Source organism: Heptranchias perlo, unplaced genomic scaffold, assembly GCF_035084215.1.
Source record: "Heptranchias perlo isolate sHepPer1 unplaced genomic scaffold, sHepPer1.hap1 HAP1_SCAFFOLD_90, whole genome shotgun sequence".
NCBI classification, from domain to species: domain Eukaryota; kingdom Metazoa; phylum Chordata; class Chondrichthyes; order Hexanchiformes; family Hexanchidae; genus Heptranchias; species Heptranchias perlo.
The window spans coordinates 1,661,072-1,687,922 of NW_027139940.1; the positions used below are offsets into that span (position 1 = coordinate 1,661,072).

The window sequence follows — 26,851 nt, forward strand, 5'->3', positions numbered from 1 at the left end:
TCATGAGTAAGAACTTTTTAACACAGCGAGTAATTGTGAACTAGATTACGCTGCCTAGAAGGTTGTTGGAAGCAGATTCAATCGTGACTTTCAAAAAGGATTCTGGAAAATAATTGAAGGGAAAACACTTGAACGGCCTCAGGGAAATAGCGGGGCAATGGGACGAACTGGATTGGTCTTACAAAGAGTTGGCACCGGCTCGAAGGGCCAAATGCCCTCCTTCAGTGCTATAACCATTCCACGAGTCTATGAATCTATGACTCTCGGATAATTACAAACTTCTTCCTGGAATATCGAACATTGTTCATTTGTAATCGCAGAGAGCGCAGTGATTGGGTTGGACAAACTAACAGATCACATTTCAAAGAAAAATTCTGCAGAATATGGATGAAGATGAAAAGGCTCCGTCATTGTCCACGCCCAGTTACCTGGGAAGATGAAAGTGGACATCTTGTGGGTTGTATATACAGGAACTCCAGTGCGTCATTTTGGGAGAATAGATGTTCAGGGGAGAGGATGAATCGAATAGCGTCCAAGAAAGAATCTAATGTCACGATTTCTTCCGCACTGTAAATTATTTCATTCATCCGACAATTACAATGAATGGATATTTCACCACATTCTTCAACTGCTCTCTGAATTTAATCTGTGTTATTGCGTAAATACAGGTGTTTGTGCAACAGCTCAGAAGCTGAAGCTTGAATCCCATTTCTTCTACGAATGTGGGGAGATATACAGAGGAATACCCCATCAAAAACATTCGCTCAGAAACTACAAACACCAGAAACAACGCCCATAACAGGATAAAATTCCTCGAGACAACAAACAGTAGAATGATGGATTTCCTGCGGTTCTCCATCTCTGGCTCACTGGCACTCTGCCTCTTGCTGTGATCCCGGAGTCTCCTGCGGGCTCTGCTGGCCACTAAAATGTGTCTGACAGTTAAAGTGTTGAGCAGCAAAATCAGAACAAATGGGACACCCGGAGTTAGAAGATAATGAAGGAATTCAATGCCTGTCCATATTTGCGAATTTCGACCACCGCTTGTCACAGCACAGAACCAGGGGCTATTGTATAAAATATAATCACCGGTATAGAAAAAGTACGAAAAAAATGTTCTTTGAACTGAACAGCATAGTCACTGTTCCTAAAACCACAGCCGCCGTTTTCTCGGTGCAATGTTTGGTTTTCAGCTTCTGACAACAAATGGCCACAAATCTATCGAAGGTGAAAGTGACGATGAACCAGACAACAGTCCGTGACTGCATAAAGCAGGACGGCGTGAATATTGCACACCTCAATGTGGTATAGAAAAGTGAATTGTGAACGATAAGTAATGGGGATCTGCCTCGATATCAGATCAGTGATAACGACCAGTAGATCCGCAGCTGCCATGGCCACCAGGTAGCGAGTGACACATTTGGAGAGTCCGCACTTACCACGAGACAGGACAATGATCTTCATTAAGTTAATTGCAATTCAGCGGAAGAAATGCAAATTAGATCAAACTCTCAGAACAAAGGCCCCCGTGTGACTGAAATAATCACAGAATCATATAATCATTGTATCATTGAATCGTCGAATTCTGAAGCACAGAATAAGGCCATTTGGCCCATCGTGCTCCTGCCAGCTCTCCGAATGAGCCATCCCATAACCCATAAGACCATAAGCGACCATAAGAGATTGGAGCAGGATTCGGCCATTCGGCCCCTCGAGCCTGCTCCACCATTTAATGAGATCATGTCTGATCTGAGTTTGACATCAACTCCGTTTTCTCGCCTTTTCCCCATATCATTTGACTCCTTTGCTGATCAAAACAGTGTCGAACTCAGCCTTGAATGGATTCAATGACTCAGCCTCCACAACTTTTTGGGGTAAAGAATTCCAAAGATTCACGACCCTCTGGGAGAAGAAATTCCTCCTTATTTCTGTCTTAAAGGGGCGACCCCTTATTCCGAGACTATGCCCCCTTGTTTTAGAAACCCCCATGAGGGATAACATCCTCTCAGCATCTACCCTATCCAGTCCCTAAGAATCGTGTATGTTTCAATTAAATCTCCTCTCAATCTTCTAAACTCCAATGAATATAGACTCAACCTGTTCAATCTTTCCTCATAAGACAAACCTTCCATACTCGGAATCAACCTTGTGAACCTTCTCAGATCTGTCTCCAATGCAAGTATGTCCTTCCTTAAATAAGGGAACCCAAACTGTACGCAGGACTCCAGGTGTGGTCTCCCCAGCACCTCGTACAGTTGTCGCATGACTTTCCTGCATTTATTCTGCATCCCCCTAGAATTAAAGGCCAATATTCCGTTTGTCTTCTGGATTACCTACTGCACCTGTATGCAGACTTCTTGTGTTTCGTGTACGAGGACACCCCGAACCCTCTGTACCGCCGCATATTGAAGTATTTCTCCATTCAAATAATATTTTGCTTTTATATTTTCCTCCCAAAGTGGATGACTTCACATTTTCCCACATTATATACCATCTGCCAAATTTTTGACCATTCCCTTAACCTGTCAATATTCCTTTGCAGACATTTTGTGTCCTTATCGCAACTTGCTTTTCCACCAATCTTTGTATCATCAGCAAATTAGGACATAAGACACTCTGTTGCTTCTTCCAAGTCATTGATATATATTGTAAATAGTTAAGGCCCCAGCACTGATCCCTGCGGCACACCACTAGTTACAGATTGCCATTTTGAAAAATTGCCTTTTATCCCGACTCTTTGTTTGCTGTTATTTAGCCAATCCTCTATCCATGCCAGTATATTACCCCCAACACCATGATCTTGTGCAACAATCTTTTATGTGGCACCTTATCGAATGCCTTTCTCCACTTTCCCCATAACTCTGCATTTTTTCTTTTCAAATATATATATTCAATTGCCTATTGTACCTTAATTAAATGTTTTCAATATTTGTTCCCTCACTGCTCCAGTAATATGTTTGTCAAACAGTTAAAACCAAGTCAATTTCCAGTTCAGTCTGATTCCATGGAGCCCATGCAGGATTATTTGATAGAGCTGATGAAATCAGTCGCTGTGACATTCTAAAGAAGCTCTTTATTAGTTTGTTGGGCGTGCTCAGAATTAGACTGTGATATTTGGGCAAGAAAAAACTTTCTATGGGAGAAACAGACCAGAGGTTCAATTCTGCATCAATCCGAAAGAGACAAGGCAAATATTTCTGGAGTAGAAAGAGGCGACGAAATAGTTGGCACATAGTAACGGCACCAGGTAAAGATGGGGTGTGGAATGGTTGCTATCTCAGTTGCCAGTGCTCACGAGGGACGAACAGGGGAGGAACTATTTTGGACTTTAAGTCGAACGTTTCGAGCGACTTCAACCTGCAATGGAATCATTCATAAAATGAGAACTTTCACATCTAGTGTTTGCAATATGTAAATTGTAATTAATTTTAAAGACTGACTGTTCAGTTATATTACAAATAACGTATATAAGAATGATCAATTATTTCAAATAGTCTGATAACATTGAAACATTAAAGATCTCAACACAGGAGCAGCTCTGGGCTTCTGGGTTTCATCTGTTGGTGAGCATCAAATAGTTTTCCGAATTGAAACAGGGAATGTGGGAAAATAAAACATGAATTTAGTCAATAATTGATCGCAGTCCAGTAAGAATCGTATTGTTACATATCCATATGATAAACAGGAAAAATGACGTGAACTCAGTTGAATTGTGGAATAGCAGGAGATGGTCGAAAATCAGCGTGAGACTCGCTGATAGATCCTTTGAACCGTGTCAGACTGGTCTGGGACTAAATAGTTATTTCACAGCAATGATTGGAGATAGATCCGCTGCAATATAATAAAATGAAGAATTGACCTTGATACATGTTGCACTTGCATTTCTGTCCTCTGCATCCGGGGTCAGTGACACTGGTGCAGTGAGGGAGATGGGGAGAAGTGAGGCAGCTGACGGGAACTGAATCATTCCTCCCACAACCTGAACCACATGGAGCTGGAGTTAAAGGTCCCTGGCAAATTCATGCTGGGAATTTGTGAACTGACACAGGTTTCAGTGGAGACCGAAGACAGTAATCTGATGAAGGCAGGGAATCGTTCAGTGAAATTGCTGATTTTAGAACCTCAAAGAGTATTTGGAACACGAAGAGCAAACAGCGGGAAATAAGGGCGGAGTATTAATTCAGCTGATTCCAGTGAATGGTTGACTGTCCAAAAATCGCAACGAGGAAGCGCGGTACTACACCAATCACAGTAAAATGAGCGCAGTGTGATACCAAACACAGGAAGATGAGCGCTGTATTATGCCAAATACAGTAAGAGGAGCGCGGTATTATAACAATCACAGGAAGAGGAGCGCGGTATTATAACAATCACAGGAAGAGGAGCGCGGTATTATAACAATCACAGGAAGAGGAGCGCGGTATTATACCCACCACGGTAAGAGGAGCGCCGTATTATACCAAACAGAGAAAGAGGAGCGCGGTATTATACAAAACACTGGAAGAGGAGCGCGGTATTATACCAAACACAGTAAGAGGAGCGCGATATGATGTCAAACAGACTAAGAGGAGCGCGGTATTACACCAAACACGACAACAGGAGCGCGGTATTATACGAAACACAGTGAGAGGAACGCGGTATTATACCAAACACAGTAAGATGAGCGCGGGTATTGTACCCAACACAGTAAGAGGAGCGCGGTATTATACGAAACACAGTGAGAGGAACGCGGTATTATACCAAACACAGTAAGATGAGCGCGGGTATTGTACCCAACACAGTAAGAGGAGCCCGGTATTATACCAATCACAGTAAGATGAGCGCGGTATTATACCAAACACAGTAAGATGAGCGCGGGTATTATACCCAACACAGTAAGAGCAGCGCGGTATTATACCAATCACAGTAAAATGAGCTCGGTATTATACCAAACACAGTAAGAGGAGCGCGGTATTATACCAAACACAGTGAGAGGAGCGCGGTATTACACCAAACACAGTATGAGAAGCTCGGTATTATACCCAACTCAGTAAGAGGAGCGCGGTATTATACCCAACACAGGAAGAGGAGCGCGGTATTATACCAAACACAGTAAGAGGAGCTCGGTATTATACCAAACACAGTAAGAGGAGCTCCGTACTATCGCAAACACAGTGAGAGAAGAGCACTGAATTTCACCTTTTCTCTGGATATCATGATGTACATTACAAGTCGAGCAATACAGTTGTACGGAGGTCACAGATTCAATAACAGTTGATGAAGACTGACCATGTATACAACAGCAGCGAGATGGGGTTATTACAAATTAAGAACAGAAATACAATGAAACATGGCTTATATAATGAATTGCTCGATATAAAGCCTTACCAGGAACACAAAATGCTGGGAGGAGGGAATATTAAATGACAAGAACATTAATACAATTTAACGTGTTTTATAGAATTAATAACTGGATATCGGGACCTACCAAGGACACCAAAAGCAGCGAGGACGGGATTGTAATTTTTTTGGAAATCGTAAAGTGTCCAGTGTATCAGATATTTTATTGCCAGGAACGAATCCATTAGTTTAGTTTGATGGTGGACTGATGATTCCAGTTGATGCTGGAGGCGATGCTCTCCTCACACTTTGAGCTGAGGTGGTGAATTAAACGCTTTTTTTATTGTGGAGCAAACCTCTCCTGGGAGAATTGTATTCCTTGGTGACTGATATTAATCAGGTCATTGAACAAGCAGATTACAATTACCGCTGCTACACCAACAATGTTCGCAGGCACGGCAGAAAAGTATAATCTAACGCTACAATGAACAATGAATATAATCTTAGTAACTTTGTACAGAATGGAAAATAAATGTGAAAGTCGCGGGCTTACAGCGTGATACCAAATCACATTAAGAATTACAGAACGACAAGAGAGCAAGGTCCATCTAGTTGCCCTTCTAACATCCTGATACAATCATAAAGGATTTGTGCAATCAATCTCTATCAATTAGTTTACAACAGACCCAGAAATGACACGGGGAATACCCTACTGGTGGAGAGATTTGTTACCTTTTCACCCTAAATGTGCGACACTGACCGCAGGGGACGTTGCAAAGTATTGACATACTGGACACCAAAATACAAGTTTCTGAACGGGAACTACTTAATTTGCATTTGAATGAATCAATACTGACTGCTTCCACCGTCTCCATATTGTGTCTGTTCCATAGATTACCACTCGCACACTGCAATATAATTTCTGCAGATTAGTTTTGAATTTACCACCCTTCAAGCGCAGGCCATGTCCTCTGGTACTATGGGTCTGGACAAGGTGAAATAGCTGATCATGGTCCACATTATCTGGTCCCTTTAGAATCTAAAAACTGAAATCATATCAGCTCTCAACCTTCTCTCTCCCACTGAGAAAATGTCCAATTTACTAAAGCGCTTCTCATAACCCAATCCCTCCATCCGCTCACACGTTCTAGTTGCTCTCATCTGTATCCAAACAATAGCTGGAGTATCACGTTCCTACAGTGGTGACCATTACTGTACACAGTATTCTAAGTGCTGTCGCAGCAATGATTTATGAAGTGATATGGTGACCTCACTATATCAGCTCAATATTGACCATTTAATGCATCCCAACATATTTGCTCCATTCGCTGTCAGCGTGCATTGTTGCGACTGTTGCAATTTATCGTCAATCCGACAGATCTCTTTCATCTTCCTTGATTGTTATTAAGCGTGGAATCATAAAATCACAGAATGATGCAGCACAGAAGGAGATAATTCGGCCTGTCGTGACAATGCCGGCTCTTTCAAAGAGCTGTCTAATTCGTACCACTCGTCTGCTCCTCTCCAATAGCCATGCAAATTTGTCCACTTCCAGTATTCATCCAATTCCCTTTTGAACGTTATTATTGAACTTGCTTCCACCATTGTGGATCATAACAAATAACTGCGTATTTATCTTCCTCGATTGAACACCTCGAGAATTTTCAGTTGATCAGAGAGAGCCAGCATGGATTTGTGAAAGGTAGGTCGTGCCTGACAAACCTGATTGAATTTTTTGAAGAGGTGACTAAAGTAGTGGACACGGGCATGTCAATGGATGGTATTTATATGGACTTCCAGAAGGCATTTGATAAGGCCCCACATAAGAGACTGTTGGCTAAGATAGAAGCCCATGGAATCGAGGGAAGATAGTCAAAATCTTTTCCCAAAGGTAGGGGAGTCTATAACGAGGGGACATAGATTTAAGGTGAGAGGGGAGAGATACAAAAGGGTCCAGAGTGGCAATTTTTTCACTCAAAGGGTGGTGAGTGTCTGGAACGAGCTGCCAGAGGCAGTAGTAGAGGCGGGTACAATTTTGTCTTTTAAAAAGCATTTGGACAGTTACATGGGTAAGATGGGTGTTGAGGGATATGGGCCAAGTGCAGGCAATTGGGACTAGCTTAGAGGTATAAACTGGGCGACATGGACATGTTGGGCCGAAGGGCCTGTTTCCATGTTGTAAATTTCTATGATTCTATGATTCTGAGTACGGAATTGGTTCGGAATTTGGCTGAGCGAAAGGCGACAGAGAGTAGGGATAATGGGTAGGCACTCACATTGCCAGGATGTGAATAGTGGAATCCCGCAGGGATCTGTCTTGGGGCCTCAATTATTTACAATTTTTATCAACGACTTAGATGAAGGCGTAGAAAGTCTCATATCTAAGTTAGCCGATGACACAAAGATTGGTGGCATTGTTAGCATTGTAGATGAAAACATAAAATTACAAAGGGATATTGATAGATTAGGTGAATGGGCAAAACTGTGGCAAATGGAATTCAATGTAGACAAATGTGAGGTCATGCATTTTGGACCAAAAAAGGAAAAAACAGGGTACTTTCTAAATGGTAAAAAGTTAAAAACAGTGGACGTCCAAAGGGACCTCGGGGTTCAGGTACATCGATCATTGAAGTGTCATGAACAGGTGTAGAAAAAAATGAATCAGGCTAATGGAATGCTGGACTTTATATCTGGAGGAGTGGAGTACATGGGAGCAGAAGTTATGCTGCAGCTATACAAAACCCTGGTTAGACCGCACCTGGAGTACTGTGAGCAGTTCTGGGCACCGCAACTTTGGAAGGACATATTGGCCTTGGAGGGAGTGCAGCATAGGTTTACTCGAATGATACCCGGACTTTAAGGGTTATGTTACGAGGAGAGATTACCCAAATTGGGGTTGTATTCTCTGGAGTTTAAAAGGTTAAGTGGTGATCTGATCGAAGTTTATAAGATATTAAGGGGAACAGATAGGGTTGATAGAGAGAAACTATTTCCGCTGGTTGGGGATTTTAGGAGTTGGGGGCACAGTCTAAAAATTAGAGCCAGACCTTTCAGGAACGAGATTAGAAAACATTTCTACACACAAAGGGTGGTAGAAGTTTGGAACTCTCTTCTGCAAACGGCAATTGATACTACCTCAATTGCTAAATTCAAATCTGAGATTGATAGCTTTTTGGCAACCAAAGGTATTAAGGGATATGGGCCAAAGGTAGGTATATGGAGTTCGATCACAGATCAGCCATGATCTTATCAAATGGCGGATCAGGCACGAGGGGCTGAATGGCCTACTCCTGTTCCTATGTTCCAATGTTCCGATGATGCATCTTGTTCTTTTGCAGTTACCTTAAATCTGAGTGCCCTGTTTACCAACCATTCTGTTACTGGAAACAGTGTCTCATTATTCATTCTATCAAAAGCCTTCATGATGTTGAACACCTCTATCAAAGGTCCGTTTAACCTTCCCTGCTCGAAGAAGAACGACTCCAGCTTTTCTCGTATCTGCAAGTAACTGAAGTATTACATCTCTGGTTTCATTTTCGCAAATCTCCCCTCTACGCTCTCGAAGGCCTTGACATACTTCCTAATGTGTGTTGGGCAGAATATATTGCAATATTCCAGTGGGTCCTGAAGGCTGGTTTTTCAAGGTTTCGCAAAACTTCCTTGCTTTTACACTCTCTGCATCTATTTTCAGTCCAAGAATCCTGCATGTCTTCATAACAGACCTCTCAACTTGTCCTGCAAAGTCGAATGTAGTTGTACCATTTCACCTGTCTATCTATGTCCTCCTGAAATATGTTACTATCCTCCTCACTGTTTGCTACATTTCCATGTATTCTGAAAGTTTGAAGTTACGTCCTGCATAACCTAGTCCAGATTATTAATATTTATCAAAAACTGCAGTGGTCCCTACACCGGCTCCAGGGAAGCAACACTTCACACTTCCCTGCAGTATTAAAAACAAACGGCCACTGACACTCTCTGCTTTCTGTTCCTTTTCAAATTCGTATCAATGCAGAAACTGCTCCTTTAATCCCATGGGCTTCAATTTCGCAAACAAGTCTATTATGTGGTAATTTTCAAACGCCTTCGAAATTCCATATACACAACATGAACCACACTACCCTCATCAGTCGTCTCCTTTACTTCATCAAATAACTCAAGTTAATCGAACACGATTTGTCTTTAGAAAATCCATGCAGACTTTCACTTATTCACCCAAATGTTTCCATGTGCCAATTAATATTATCGTGTATTAATGTCTCTGTAAGTGTGCCCACCACCGACATTCATCTAAATGCCCTGCAGTTGCCAAGTTTATCCTTCTCCTGTATTTTGAACAGGGGTGTCACATTTCCAATTCTCCAGCCCTCTGGCACCACTCCCCTATCGAAGGAGGATTGGTAAATTGTGGTCAGAGCCTTCGAAATTTCCAACCTAACTTGTATCAGCAACCTCGGATTCATCCCATCCAGACCGGGTGACTTTTCTACTTTGGGGACTGACAACCCTTTTAGTATCTCCTCATTATCTTTTATTATCCTATCCAATTTCTCTGCTTCCTCTTCCTTTACTGCTACATGGGCAGCATCCTCTTCTGTAGTGAAGACGGATGAACAGTATTCAGTTAGCACGTGTGCTTTCTGCCTCCACTGGAAGATCCTCACTTTGGTCTCTGATCGGTCACAAACTCCTGGGACTAATCTTTCACTACTTATATGTTGATAAAATACTTTATTTTTAGCCGCAAATCTGTTGTCATATTCTCTCTTTGCCCCTCTTCTGTCCTTTTTACATCTCATGTGTACTTTTTGTATTCAGCCTGGTTCTCCACTGTATTATGAACCTTACATTCGTCATAATCCACTTTGTTTCTGTTTCATTTTAATCTCTATCTCTTCAGTCATCCAGGGAGCTCTAGCTTTGGATGCCCTTCCTTGTCACAGTGTATGATGTAAGAAGTGTGACATCACCATATGGTTTATGAAGTGTGACATCACCATGTGATGTTTGAAGTATGACATCACTATGTGATGTATGAAGTGTGACATCACGGTTTGATGCATGAAGTTTGACATCACGATGTGATGCATGATGTGTGACATCACTGTGTGATGCATGAAATGTGACATCATGGTATGATGCATGAAGTGTGACATCACGGTATGATGTGTGCAATATGACATCACGGTATGATGTATGAAGTGTGACATCACGGTTTGATGCATGAACTGTGAAAGATAAAACAACAACATTTATTTATATCCCGCTTTTAACATTAAAAAAAGTCCGAAGTTGCTTCACAGGAGCGATTATGAAACAATATTTAACACCGAGTCACATAAGGAGATATTATGACGGGTGACCAAAAGTTTGATCAAAGAGGTAGGTTTTAAGGAACGTCTGAAAGGAGGTTGAGAGGCCGAGAAGTTTGGGTAGGGAATTCTAGAGCTTGGGGCCGAGGCAGCTGAAGGCACGGCCGCCAACATTGGAGTGATTAAAATCGGGAAGTGCAAGGGGCAAGAATTAGAGGAATGCAGAGATATTGGAGGGTTGTAGGGTTGTATGAGGTTACAGAGATAGTGAGGGAGGGGCGAGGCCATGGTGGGATTTGAAAACTAGAATGATAATTTTAAAATCGAGTCCTTCCCGGCCGGCATCCAATGTTGGTCAGCGAGCACAGGGGGTGATGGGAGAATGGGACTTGGTCCGAGTTATGATATCGGGAGCAGAGTTTTGGATGTGCTTAACTTTGTGGATGGTGGAAGACGGTTGGCCGGCCAGGAGAGCATTGTAATAGTCGATTATAGAGGTAAGAACAGGCAAGGATAAGTGTTTCAGCAGCAGATGAGCTGAGGCAGGGAGCAGGGTGACGATATTACAGAGGTGGGAGTAGGTGGTGTTGATGAAGGAGCTGAGATGTGTTCTGATGCTCATCTCAGTGTGAACTGGGGCACCGAGGCTGTGAATGGTCTGGTTCACCCTCAGACAGTGACCAGGAAGAAGGGTGGAGTCGGTGGCTGGGGATCTGAGGTTGCATCACGGACTAAAGACAATGGCTTTGGTCTTCCCAATATTTCGTTGGAGGAAATAATTGTTCATCCAGTATTGGATGTCGGACAAGCAGTGTGACCATTCATAAAGTGGAGGGCTTGATAGAGGTGGTGGTGTTCTCGAGCTGGGTTTCGTCACCATACACAGGGAATCTGATATTGTATTTTCGAATGATATCACCGAGGGTCAACATATAGACGGAAAATTGGAGGGGTCAAGGATGGGTCCTGCCACAACTGGCGAAAATTTCGAAACAGAGATTGAAACATATTTGTTTCGCAAAAGTATGACACTAATTGAATGGAGGAAAAGCCTCGATGGATGACTGGCCTACTCTTGTTCCTATATTCCTATGACACTAATTGAATGGGGGAACAGGCTCGATGGATGAATGGCCTACTCTTGTTCCTATGTTCCTTTGTTCCTATGACACGAATTGAATGGCGGAACAGGCTCGATGGATGAATGACCGACTCTTGCTCCTTTGTTCCGAGTCCATCTTTCGACGAATTAATGAATATGGTCAACATAGTGTTAATACCTAAGCACGCCTGCGTCATTCGAGGTTGAGACTTATCATATCCCGAGACCAACGAGCCGCTGGGAAATGTCCCGTGCAGAGAATGGAGCTGAAACAAATCCAATCACATTGTTCAATCACTGGTTATTAAGATTAAGGATCATTAGTCCGTGGAACGGCAGAGTGCTCACGTGTCCCAATGGATAAGGCGTCTGGTTTCGGTGTGAATCGTGATGTTATCAGAAGATTGCCGATTTGAGTCCTGCCTCGGTCGATTTGCACACTGGACAAAACATGTCCAACTCGGAACGGAAGAGCATGTTTAACCGTTAGTGGCCATTTGTTCTTGTTTTCTGCAAATATTGAAATGCTCTTTTGAAATTATTATTTTGTGTGTTTATTTCTCACTGATGATGACATTTTGTTCAGTTACTAACAGCCCAAAATATCGAATTGACTCCCAGATATTGTTCGTGTTTCCAATCACAACACTAAGCTGGGCCTCAATCTGTGTAACAGCAGGTTAATAAATGCAGTGGAGTGAATTCTGAGCAGTTTCGCGACCAGTGATCTCCAGAGGGAGCGGATTAAAGAAAATAAACTCGAGGAAACACTGAGCCCGACATTGAGCAAAACCCCTGCGAGCAGGGTTCGAACCTGCGGGGGGAAACTTCATTGAGATTTCGAGTTTAATATCTGAACCACTTCGCCATCGCAGTTAAATTGTAATAAAGTTACTCTGTTTATAATCTCGGTAATTAATATTTCACCGGTTTAGTGAGATTCAATTTGCTGCAAATTTATAAAATCGGGAAACATCGGATCGATCATAACAATAATCTAAACCCCTCCGATATTTAACAGGAATTGCAGATGTTGAGAACAGTTTGGAATATTCTGCAGCATCATGAATATGAACAGCTGGAATATTGTGTTCTGCTCACACATGACACGGATCAGATTCCGCCTTTGCTTCCTGCCGGCCGGCGGATGAAACCTTGAATCCAGATTATCAATTGATTCTCGGTTTAGAGCTAAATATTCAGGCTGGAGATTAAACATAGCGGTTGAACTCAAATATATGAAGCCGTTATTTTAGACCAGACACAGTGTCAAATCTCATTCATTGTTGATTAAAACACATCAATGTATGAATATGGCCATGAACGTGATGGAGCGACAGTGGGGGAAATTAGAACAGATTCGGGGCCAACGGTCTCCAAGGTGATCTTACCTGTGATTCTCTTCCATCTCTCTCCCCTTCCTCCCGCACGCTGGACGTTTGAAACCCAGGTTAGTAACACAGATTTGTTATTTTCTCATGTTTATCTGTTTCCGTCCCATTCCCTTTGAACGTATCTAACGCGGTTTCCTCAATCGTATTCTGGTCCTTTAAATGTATTTAATGGTTTCCTCAATCATACTCTGGCCCCTTTGAATGTATCCAATGCGGGTTCCTTTTAATATATGCAATGCGGGTTCCTGATTCATGTTCCAACACTTTGAATGTATCGAATGCAGATTCCTCAATCATGTTCCCGCACTTTGAATTTAAGACCATAAAATGGCGCCAGCGGTGAGGCTGAAACAGACAGAAAAATCAAAAAGTGATCTCACAACACAAGCAGGAGCGGCGGAGGTAATACACAGAGAAATATTTCATTATTTGTTTCATATGTTTGGTGTTTAGAATTACGTTATTATTAATATTTAATTGATTGGTTAGCGTTTTTAACAGTCGTTAATGCTTTTTTATTGTTAAACTTTCAGTGTTTTGTCTTAGCGGACAGGTAAATAGCCTTAAAGCTAAAAAGACAGTTTACGATAACTGATAGCCAACAAGGCATGACAGCTGGGGTCTGGAGCTTCATATTCTGTGCCATGGACAACATAGACAAATCAGTAATTGACCGATGAGAGGCCTTCAAGGAGGAAACGTTTTGCATCCAAAGCAGTCACATTGACACGTGGGCGGAGTTTGGGGGAGGGGGCAGAGGAAGGACATCCAAAGCTTGAGCTCCCTGGGTGAAAAATATATATAGAGCAAAATGAAGCAGGAAAAGGCGGCTTGTGTCAAATGTAAGGTTCATGATACAGTAGAGAACCAAGCTAAATGCAGAAAGTACAGAAGAGATCCAAAAAAGGAATAAGAGAGGCAGAAGGAGATTGTGAGAATAGATTAGCGGCTAACATAAAAGGGAACACAAAAGTCTTTTATAAACACAGAAATAGTAAAAGTGTAAGGACAAAGGAAGGGTGCCGCTGATTCGGGACCAATAAGGAAATCTTCTTGTGGAGGCAGAAGGTATGATTGAGGGACTTTATCGCGGCCTTCACGAGAGAAGAGGATGCTGTCAATGTAGCAGTAAAGGGGGAGGTAGTTGCGATATTGGATAGGATAAAAATAGATAAAGAGAAGGTATTAAAAGGTGGTCAGCACTCAAAGTAGACAAGACACCCGGTCCAGAAGGGATGCATCCTGGATTACTGGCTGAATGAAGGGTAGAAATTCTGGAGGCTGTGGCCACAATCTACCAATTCTCTTCAGATATGGGGTGGTGCAAGAGGTCAGGAGGATTGCAAATATTACACCCCTGTTCAAAAAAGGGGGAGAGACATAAACCCGGCAATTCGCTTAACATCGATGATGGGGAAACTTTCAGAGACAAAAATGTGGGACAAAATTCAAAGTGGCACGTCGAAAAGTATGGGCTAATAAATGAAATTCAGCACGATTTTTTTGAGTTCTTTAATTAAATAAAGGCGAGGATTGATGGGGGTAGTGCGGTTGATGTTGTGAATATGGACTTGCGGAATTCATTTGTTAAATTCTCACGTACCAGTCTTGTTCGCAAAATTAACGCTCAATGGAATAAAGGGACAGTGGTAACGTGGATACAAAATTGGCTGAGGGACAGAAAGCAGAGATTACTGGTTAACAGTTGTTTTTTTTCAGAATGCAGGGAATTATACAGCTGTGTTCCCGAGGGGTCAGTATTAGGACCATTGCTATTTTCGATATAAAATAATGAACTGGGTTTGGGTATACAGGATATAATTTTAAAGTTTTAACATCAACCGAAACTTGGGAATGTCGCAAGCAATGTGGAGAATAGTGACAGAGTTCAGCAGGACACAGACAGACTGGTGAAATGGGCCGACACATGGCAAATGAAATTTAGTGCAGAGAAGTTTGAAGTGATACATTTTGATATGAAGAATGAGGAGAGACGAACTAAAGTAATTGGTAAACTTTTAAAGTGGTTGCGGGAACAAAGGGACCTGGGGGTGTATGTGCACAAATCTTTGAAGGTGGCAGGAAAAGATGAGAAGGCTGTTAAAAAATCATATGGTATCCTGGGCTTTACTAATAGAGACATAATGTGCAAAATCAAAGAAGTTATGCCAAAACTTTATTGAACACTGGTTGGACCTCAGCTGGAGGATTGTGTTCAATTCTCGGCACTACATTTTAGGAAGGATGTCAGAGGGTGAAGAAGAGATTTTCTACAATTCTACCATGGAAAAGTGTCATCAGTAATGTGGCGACACTGGAGAGGCTGGGATTGTTCTCCTTAGAGCAGAGAAGGTTCCGAGGAGCTTTGATGGAGTTGTTCAAAATCATGAACGGTTTCAATAGATTAAATATGGGGAAACCGTTTCCAGTGACAGAAGTGTCGGTAACCAGAGGACTAAGGTTAAAAGTGACTCGCAAAAGAAACAGAGGCGACAGAAGGAAACATTTTCTTCCGCAAAGAGTGAGTATGATCTGGAATGCTGAGCCTGAACGGGTGGTAGAAGCAGATTCAATAATAACTTTCAATGGGGAATTGGAGAAATACTTGAGGGGAAAACATTTACATGGCTATGGAGAAAGAGCATGGGAGTGGAACTATTTGATAGCTCTTTCAGTGCGTGATGGGCCGAAGGGACTCCTTCTGTGCTGTACCATACTATGATACTATGATATTCGGACCCCTTCCTCCACTTTCCAGATTTTCCAGCTCAGTTTACTGACAGCTTGTTATTTTCTAATTTGGCTCAGTTCCTCGTTCTCTCTTTTCCCCTCTGTCTGTATCTGTTCTGGTTTCCCCACATCGCCGCCCACACTTAATCTGTCTCCGTGTTTAGACTCACGGACGAGGCCCCCTGCCGAAGTTTCAGATTACACATGGCCGACTGCACGATGCTACGGAGATACTAAATCACTGGCCTCCCACAGGAATCAGTTCTAGCACCTGTCCTTTTTAATCTGTACATAAACTCCCCGAGACCAGATTGCTGAAATTAATTTCTGCTGATGAAAGTGTCCTTGTTTCTGAAACTAGTGAGTTTTCTACCCTGTGAATCGCACTCAGTAATGATATGAAACACATGGCGTAGAACTCTCTGAAATGATGTCTTCATCCGATTATCACAAGGACTGTGAGCTCCATCTTTGATTTACACTCTGTTGTACCTCTTCTGAACTCACTACAAACTCGCGTCAACTTTTGAATGTTGCAAAATTCAAGCCCATGGAACAAAAGGAGCAGTGGCAGCATGGATACAAAATTGGCTAAGTGACAGGAAGTAGAGAGGAGTGGTGAACTGTTGTTTTCTCTGCCTGGAGGAAGGTGTACAGTTGTGTTCCCCAGGGGTTAGGACAAGGAACACTGTGTTTTTGCGATATATTAATGAATGGACTTGGGTGTAAGGGTGCAATTTGAAAGTGTAAGAACAGTGAGGAGGATAGTAATAGTCTTCAAGAGGATATAGACCGGCTGGTGGAATGGGCGGACGCATGGCAGCTGAAATTCATCGCAGAGATGTGCGAGGTGATATATTTAAGCAGGAAGAATGAGGAGAGGCAATATGCACTAAATGGTACAATTCAAAAGATGGTGCAGGAACAGAGAGTCATGAGGCTACATATGCACAAATCTCTGAAGGTGGCAGGACAGGTTGTGAAAGTGGTTAAAAAAGCATACGGGATCCTGGACGTTATAAATAGAAGTATAGAGTCCGAAAGTAAGGAAGTTATGTTGAACCTTTATAAAACACTGCTTCTGCCACATCTGGAATATTGTGTCCAATTCTGGGAACCGCACATCAGGAAGGATGTGAAGGTCTTAGAGATGGTGCAGAAAATATCACCTAGAATGGTTCCAGGGGTGAGGGATTTCAGTTTCGTGGATCGACTGGAGAAACTGAGATTGTTCTGCTCAGTGCAGAGAAAGTTAAGAGAAGATTTGATAGAAGAATTCAAAATCATGAAGGGTGTAGATAAAGTAAATAAAGATAAACTCTTCCCATTGGTGAACATTTGAGAACCAGGGGATACAGATTTAAGGTGAGTAATTGTGAACTGGAATATATTGCCTGAAAGTGTGGTGGAAGCAGATTCAATCGTGGTTTTCAAAAGGGATCTTGGTAAATAATTGAAGGGAAAACAATTGAAGGGCTGCAAGGAAAGGGCGGGGTAATAGGACAAAATGGAATGCTATTATAATGAGCCGGCACGTGTTTGATGGGCCGAATGGCATGCTTATGTGCTGTAACCATTCGATGATTCTATGATAATCACAAAATGCTTGCTGGAATATGGAACATTGTTCATTTGTAATCGCAGAGACCGCGGTGAATGGATTGGACAAATTAACAGACCACATTTGAAAGAAAAATTCTGCAGAATATGGATGAAGATGAAAAGGCTCCTTTATTGTCCACGCCTAGTTGCCTGGGAAGATGAAGGAGGACATCTTGTGGGTTGTATATACAGTAACCACAGTGCGTCATTTTGGGAGAATGGATGTTCAGAGGAGCCGATGAAGTGAATAGCGTCCAAATAAGAATCTAATGTTAGGAAGTCTTCCTTTCTGTAAATTATTTAATTAACCTGACAATTACAATAAATGGATATTTCACCACATTCTTCAATTGCTCTCTGAATTTAGTCTGTGTCATTGCATAAATACAGGTGTTTGTGCAACAGCTCAGAAGCTGAAGTATGAATCCCATTTCTTTTACGAATGCAGGGAGATATAGAGAGGAATACCCCATCAAAAACATTCGCTGAGAAACTACAGACACCAGAAAAAGCGCCCATAACAGGATAAAATTCCCCGAGATAACAAACAGTAAAATGATGGATTTCCTTCGGTTCTCCATCTCTGGGTCACTGGGACTCTCCCTATTGCTGTGACCCCGGAGTCTCCTGCGGGCTCTGCTGGCCACTAAAATGTGTCTGACAGTTAAAGCATTGAGCAACAAAATCAGAACAAATGGGACACCCGGAGTTAGAAGATAATGAAGGAATTCAATGCCTGTCCACATCTGCGAGAATAGAGCACCGCTTGTCACACCACAGAACCAGGGGCTGTTGGATAAAATATAAGCACCGGTGTGGAAAAAGTACCAAAAAATATTCTTTAAACAGAACAGCACACTCACTGTTCCTAAAACCACAGCTGCCGTTTTCTCGGTGCAATATTTAGTTTTCAGCTTCTGGCAACAAATGGCCACAAATCGATCGAAGGTGAAAGTGACGGTGAACCAGACAGAACAGTCCGTGGCTGCATTAAGTAGGACCGCGTGAATATTACACACGGGAACGTGGTATAGAAAAGTGAATTGTGAACGATAAGTAATGGGGATCTGCCTCAATATCAGATCAGTGATAACGACCAATAGATCCGCCGCTGCCATGGCCACCAGGTAGCGAGTGACACATTTGGCGAGTCCGCACTTTCCACGAGACAGCACAATGATCGTCATTGCGTTAACTGCAATTCAGCGGAAGACAAGCAAATTATAGTAAACTATCAGAACAAAGGCGCCCGTGTCACAGAAATAATCATAGAATCATTGATTCAGAGAATCAATGAATCACAGTATCACAGACTAACAGAATCATAAAATCAGACAGTCACAGAATCAGGGAATTACAGTATTATAGAATCATAAAATCAGAGAGTCTCAGGAACACTGAATCATCGAATCATAGAATCCTGAAGCACAGAATGAGGCACTTCAGCCAATCGTGCTCCTGCCAGCTCTCTGAATGAACAATCCTGTAAGCCTACTCTCCAATTTCCCCATAATTCTGCATTTTTTCTTTTCAAGTATATTTCCAATTGACTATCGTACCTTAGTTAAATGTGATAAATTTATATTCTCTCACTGCTCCAGTAATATGTTTGTTAAATAGTGAAAACCAAGTCAATGTCCAGTGTAGTCTGATTCCATGAAGTCCATGCAGGACCATTTGACAGCGCTGATGAAATCAACAGTAGCAACATTCGAAGGAAGCTCTTATTAGTTTGATGGGCGTGCTCAGAATTAGACTGTGATATTTGAGCAAGAGCAAACTTTCGATGGGAGAAACAGACCACAGGGTCAAAGATATATCAATGTGAAACAGACAAGACAGATATTTCTAGAGTAAAAAGGAGCGACGAAGTCGTAAACACATCGCAACCACACCCAGAGGTAAGTACGGAATGTGGAACGGTTGCTATGCAAAGTGACAGTGGACATGAGGCAAGGACAGGAGAGGAAATGTTCAGGACTTTAAGTTGATCGTTTACAGTAACTTCAACCAGTAATGGAATAATTAGTAAAATCAGAACCTTCACATCCAGTGTGGGCATTGTGCAAATTGTAATTAATTTCAAAGACCGACTGTCCAGTTATGTTACAAATAACGTTTACAAGAACGATCAGTTATTTCAAACAGTCTGACAACAATAAAACATTAAAGATCTGAACACAGGAGCAGCGCTGGGCGTCTGGGTTTCATCTGTTGGTGATCATCAAATTGAACACGGAATGTGGGAAAATAAAACATTAATTTATTTTATGATTCATCGCAGTCCAGTAAGAATCGTGTGGATACATATCCACATAATAAACAGGAAAAAAATGAAATTAACTCAGTTGTATTGAGGATTAGCAGGAGATGGTAGAAAATCAGCCTGAGACTCGCTGATAGATCCTTTGAACCGTGTCAGACTGGCCTGGGACTAAATGGTTATTTCACAGCAAAGAATGGAGATAGATCCACTGTAATATAATAAAATGAAGACTTGTATTTCTGTCCTCAGCATCCGGGGGCAGTGACACTGGTGCAATGAGGGAGATGGGGAGAAGTGAGGCAGCTGACGCGAACTGTATCATTCCTCCCACAACCTGAACCACATGGAGCTGAGAATTTGTGAACTGACACATGGTTCAGTGGAGACCAAAGACAGTAATCTGATGAAGGCAGGGAATCGTTCATGAAATTGCTGATTTCAGAACCTCAAAGAGTTTTTGAATCACGTGGAGCAAACAGCGGGAAATAAGGGCGGACGATTCATTCAGCTGAGAACAGTGAATGGGTGACTGTCCAATAATCGCAGCGAGAAATCTCGAGTATTGTACAAACACAGGAAGGGGAGCGCGATATTGAACCAAACACAGTAAGAGGAGTGCTGTTTTACACCAAACACATTAAGAGGAGCCCGGCATTATACCAAACACAGTAAGAGGAGTGCTGTTTTACACCAAACACAGTAAGATGAGCGCGGTATTATACGAAACACAGTAAGAGGAGCCCGGAATGATACCAAACACATGAAGGGGAGCGCGGTATTATACCAATCACAGTTAGAGGATCGCGATATTTAACCAAACACAGAAAGAGGAGCTCGATATTATACCAAACACAGTAAGATGAGCGCGGTATTATACCAATCACAATAAGTGGAGCGCGGTATTATTCCAAACACAGGAAGAGGAGCGCGGTATTTAACCAATCAGAGGAAGAGGACCGCGGTATTACACCAATCACAGTGAGAGGAGCGCTGTATCATACCAATCACAGCAAGAGGAGCGCGGTATTATACCAATCAGAGTAAAAGGAGCGCGGTATTATACCAAACACAGTATGAGGAGCGAGGTATTAGACCAATCACAGGAAGATGAGCGCGGTATTACACCAATCACAGTGAGAGGAGCGCTGTATCATCCCAATCACAGTAAGTGGAGCGCGGTATTATACCAAACACAGTTCGAGAAGCGCGGTATTACATCCAACACAGTAAGAGAGGCGTGGTATTTTCTCAAACACAGTAAAAGGAGCGCGGTATTATACCAATCACAGTAAAAGGAGCGCGGTATTATACCAATCACAGTAAGAGGTGCGCGGTATTATACCAAACACAGTATGAGGAGCGAGGTATTAGACCAATCACAGGAAGATGAGCGCGGTATTAAACCAATCAGAGGAAGAGGACTGCGGTATTACACCAATCACAATGAGAGGAGCGAGATATAATACCAATCACAGTAAGTGGAGCGCGGTATTTTATCAAACACAGTAAGAGGAGCGCGTTAATATAATAAACACGATAAGAGGAGCGCGGTATTATACTAAACACAGCAAGAGGAGCGCGGTATTGTCCTAAACACAGTAAGAGGAGCCCATTATTATATCAAACACAGTAAGAGGAGCGCTGCATTATCCAAAACACAGTAAGAGGAGCCCATTATTATATCAAACACAGTAAGAGGAGCGCTGCATTATCCAAAACACAGTAAGAGGAGCGCGGTATTATATCAAACACAGTAAGAGGATCGCTGTATTGTAAGAAACACAGTAAGAGGAGCGCGGTATTATATCAAACACAGTAAGAGGAGGCAGTTATCATAGCAAACAAAGTGGGAGAAGTGCACTGAATTTACCCGTTTATCTGGATGTCATGATATACATTACATGACAGGTAATGTCATGTAATGTATATGGGTCACAGAATCAAAAACAGATTGTAGAGACTTACCAGGGACACCGTAAGCAGCGAAGAGGTGTTATTAAATAACATCAACAGAAATACAATGAAACATGGTTTATAGAATTAATTGCTGGATCTGAAGCCTCACCAGGGTCACCAAATGCTGCGACGAGGGGACAGTAAATGACAAGAACAGCAATACAATTAAACGTGGCTTACAGAATTAATAACTGGGTATCTGGACTTACCGGGGACAGCAACAGCAGCGAGGACGGGATAGTAAATCTTTTGGAAATCGTAAAGTGTCCCGAGTATCAGATATTTTATTATCAGGAACGAATCCATTAGTTTAGTTTGTTGGTGGACTGATGATTCCAGTTGATGCTGGAGGCGATGCTCTCCTCACACTTTGAGCTGAGGTGGTGAATTAAACGCCTTTTTTATGGTGGAGTAAACCTCTCCTGGGAGAATTGTATTCCTTGGTGACTGATATTAAACAGATCATTGAACAAACAGATTACAATTACCGCTGCGACACCAACCATGTTCGCAGGCACGGCAGAAAGTTATAATCTAACGCTACAATGACCAGAATATAATCTCAGTTACTTTGGAAACAATGGAAAATAAACGTGAAAGTCGTGGTCTTGCAGCGTGATACCAAATCACAGTAAGAATTACAGAACGGCAAAAGAGCAAGGTCCATCTCGATGCCCTTCTAACATCCTGATAAAATCATAATGGATTCGTGCAATCAATCTCTATCAATTAGTTTGCAACAGGCCCAGAAATGACACGGGGAAAACCCTAGTGGTGGAGAGATTTGGGAACTATTGGTCCAAAGTTTACTTTTCACCCTAAATGTGCTACACTGACCGCATGTGATGTCTCAAAGTATTCACATACTGTACACCAAAATACTATTTTCTGAACGATATCTATTTAATTTGCATTTGAATGAATCAATACTGACTGCTTCCACCGTCTCCATATCGTGTCTGTTCCAGAGATGTACCACTCGCACACTGCAATCTAATTTCTGCAGATTCGTTTTGAATTTCCCACCCTTCAAGCGCAGGCCATGTCCTCTGGTACTATGGGTCTGGACAAGGTGAAATAGCTGATCATGGTCCACATTACCTGGTCCCTTTCGGATCTAAAAACTGAAATCATATCAGCTCTCAACCTTCTCTTTACCACTGAGAACATGTCCAATTTACTTAAGCGCTTCTCATAACCCAATCCCTCCAACCGCTCACTCGTTCCAGTTGCTCTCTTCTGTATCCAATCAATAGCTGGAGTATCACTTTCCTACGGTGGTGATCAGTACTGTACACAGTATTCTCAGTGCGGTCGCAGCAATCATTTATGAAGTGACTGGTTGACCTCACTATATCAGCTCAATATTGACCATTTAATTCATCCCAACATATTTGCTCCATTCACTGTCAGCGTGCATTGTTGCGACTGCTGCAGATTATTGTCAATCCGACAGATCTCTTTCATTTTCCATGATTGTTATTTAGCGTGGAATCATAGAATCGCATAATGATACGGCACAGAAGGAGGCAATTCGGCCTGTCGTGCCGATGCCGGCTCTTTGAAAGAGCTATCCAATTCGTCCCACTCCTCAGCTCCTGCCGAATAGCCATGCAAATGTGTCCACTTCCAGTATTCATCCAATTCCCTTTTGAGAGTCATTATTGAATTTGCTTCCACCATTTTGGATCGTAACAAAAATTGCGTATTTATCTTCCTCATGATGCATCTTGTTCTTTTGCAGTTACCTTAAATCTGAGTGCTCTGCTTCCCAAACATTCTGTTACTGGAAACAATTTCTCATTATTCACTCTACCCAAACCCTTCATGATATTGAACACCTCTATCAACGGTCTGTTTAACCTTCCCTGCTCCAAGGAGAACGACCTCAGCTTCTCCACGTAACTGAAGTATTACATCCCTGGTATCTTTCTTGCAAATCTCCTCTCTACCCGACCTGAGGCCTTGACATCCTTCCTAAAGTGTGTTGCCCAAAACATACCACAATACTCCAGCTGTGTCCAAAAGGCTGGTTTTATAAAGATTTAGCAAAACTTTCTTTCTTTTATACACTTTGCATCTATTCATAAATCCAAGGATCCTGCATGTCTGCTTAACAGACTTCTCAACTTGTCCTGCAAAGTCTTATGAGTTGACGCCATGTCACCTGTCTATCTATGTCCTCCTGAAGTCTGTTACTATCCTACTCACTGTTTACTACATTTCCGACTTTCTGAACATTTGAAATTATGCCCTGTGTACCCGAGTCCAGATCATAAGTATGCATCAGAAATTGCACTTGTCCCGACACCAGTTCCAGGGAAGCACTACGACACACGTCCCAGCAGTGGTAAAAACAAACAGCCACGAATCTGCTTTCTGTTGCTTTTCAAATTCGTATCAATGCAGAAATTGCTCCTTTTATCCCATGTACTTCAATTTCGCTTACAAGTCTATTGTGTGGTAATTTTCAAACCCTCATCAGCCGTCTCCTTTACTTCATCAAATAACTCAAGTTAGTCGAACACGATTTGTCTTTAGAAAATCCGTGCTGACTTTCACTTATTCACCCAAATTTTCCAGGTGCCAATGAATTTTGTCGTGAATTACTGTCGCTTTCAGTGTGCCCACCACCGACGTTAAACTAAATGCCCTGTTGTTGCCAGGTTTATCCTTCTCATGTATGTTGCACAGGGGCGTCACATTTCCAATTCTCCAGGCATCTGGCACCACTACCCTATCGAAGGAGGATTGGAAAACTGTGGTCAGAGCCTTCGCAATTTCCAACCTAACTTGTATCAGCAACCTAGGATTCATCCCATCCAGACCGGGTGACTTTTCTACATTGAGGACCGACAACCCTTTTAGTATCTCCTCTTTATATTTTATTATCCTATCCAATTTCTCTACTACCTCTTCCTTTACTGCTACATTGGCAGCATCCTCTTCTGTAGTGAAGACGGATGCGTTGTATTGATTCAGTCCGTATGCTTTCTGCCTTCACTGGAAGATCTTCACTTTGGTCTCTGATCGGTCCCAAACTCCTCCGATTTGAGTCCTGCCTCAGTCGATTTACACATTGGGGAAAACGTGTCCCACTTGGAACGGAAGTGTCTATTTAACTTGGAATGGCCATTTGGTCATATTTACTGCGAAATTTTGAAATGTTCTTGTGAAATTATTATTTTGTGTGTTTATTTCTCACTGAAGATTGCATTTTGTTCAGTTGCTAACAGCCCAAAATATCGAATTGACTCCCAGATATTATTCGTGTTTCCAATCACAACAATAAACTTTGCCTCAAACTGTGTAAGAGCAGGTTAATAAATGCAGTGCAGTGAATTCTGAGCAGTTTCGCGACCAGTGATCTCCAGAGGGAGCGGATTAAAGAAAATAAACTCGAGGAAACACTAAGCCCGACATTGAGCAAAACTCCTGCGAGCAGGGTTCGAACCTGCGGGGGGAAACTTCACTGAGATTTCGAGTTTAATATCTGAACCACTTCGCTATCGCAGTTAAATTGTAATTGAGTTACATTGTTTATAATCTCGGTAATTAATATTTCATCGGTTTAGTGAGATTCAATTTGCTGTAAATTCATAAAATCGGGAGGAATCGCAGCGATCATTACAATAATCTAAACCCCTACGATATTTAACTGTAATTGCAGATGTTGAGAACAGTTTGGAATATTCTGCAGGGTCATGAACATAAACAGCTGGAATATTGTGTTCTGCTCCCACATGACACAGATCAGATTCAGCCGCTGCTTCCTGCCGGCCGGCGGATGAAACCTTGCATCTCTGGTTGCGCCGCATTCCCTTTGAATGTATCTGACGTGTGTCTCTCAGTCGTGTTTGCTCCCTTTAAATATATCCAGTGCAGGCTCCTGAATCATGTTGCAACACTTTCAATATATCTAATGCACATTCCTCAATCGTGTTCCCGTACTTTGAATTTAAGACCATAAAATGGCGCGAGCGGTGAGTCTGAAACAGGCAGAAAAATCAAAAAGTGATCTCACAACACAAGCAGGAGCGGCGGAGGTAATATACAGAGAAATATTTCAGGAATTGGTTCATGTATTTAGTGTTTAGATTTGTTATTCTTAGTATCTAATTGATTGTTTATCGTTATTAAAAGTCGTTAGTGCTTTTTTAGTGTTGGACTTTCAGTATTTTGTTTTAGCTTTTCAGTTAAATAGCCTTAAAGCTAATAAGATAGTTTTAAATCACTGTTAGCTGACATGGCAGGACTGCTGGGGTCTGGAGCTGCACATCCTGTGCCATGTTGGAAATCCAGAACACTTTGCGTGTCCTGGAAAACCACGTGTGCAGGAAGTGTCGTCAACTGCTCGAGCTCGAGCTCAGAGTTTCTGAGCTTCAGGGGCGTTGGCGTCACTGGAGCGAATACGGGAATCTGAGATTTTCGTGGAAGGCACGATTCAGGATGTGGTGACCCCGCAGCTATGGGGAGTTTCAGGAGGAGAGGCTGTGTGTGATCACCAGGCAGTATAGGAGGAGCAGATAGGCAGTGCAGGAACCCCCTATGCGTGTGGTACTCACAAATCTGTATTCAGTGTTGCGTACCAGTGAGGGTGATGACAACTCAGCGGAATGCAGTCAGTGGTACATCCACGGCACCGTTCGAGACTCAGCTGCACAAGGGGGCAGAAGAAAGTGTAGAAACTCAATTGTTATCGGTGATTCAATAAGCAGTGGGATGAACAGGCGTTTCTGCAACAATCGACGTGATTTCCGCAACCTACGTTGCCTCCCTGGTGCCAGGGTAAAATATATCACTGAGAGGGTGCAGAACATTTTAAGGAGTGAAGGGAAACAGCCAGAATTCGTGGTCCATGTGGGAACCAATGACATATGAAATAAAAGTGTTGATGTCCTGCAGTCAAAATTTCTGGAGCTCAGGATCAAGTTAAAAAGCAGGAGCTCAAATGTAGAAAGCTCTGGATTAGTGCCACTTGCGAATGAATATAGGAATAGTAGGATAAGACTGGTTAATGCGTGACTGGAAAGTGGTGCAGGAGGGAAAACTTCAGATTCCTGGGACATTGGGACTGTTCTGAGATTTGAGGGATCTGTAACATCCGGACGGGTTGCACCGCAACAGAGCTGGGACCAATGTCCGTGCGTTGAGAGGCTTTGAAGCTATT

The 26,851-nt window shown here is 42.3% G+C and overlaps 1 protein-coding gene across 1 annotated transcript; it reads right to left on the reverse strand.

Moving 5' to 3' along the window:
• Positions 1–583: 583 nt before the first annotated feature.
• On the reverse strand, positions 584–21,987 carry LOC137319840 (probable G-protein coupled receptor 139). The gene is made up of 4 exons (XM_067981757.1): positions 21,891–21,987; positions 17,780–18,654; positions 13,315–13,472; positions 584–935 (listed from the first exon to the last, which is right to left on the reverse strand). The coding sequence occupies exons 1-4, from the start codon at positions 21,985–21,987 to the stop codon at positions 584–586; spliced, it is 1,482 nt and encodes a 493-aa protein (XP_067837858.1).
• Between the last annotated feature and the right edge of the window lie 4,864 nt (positions 21,988–26,851).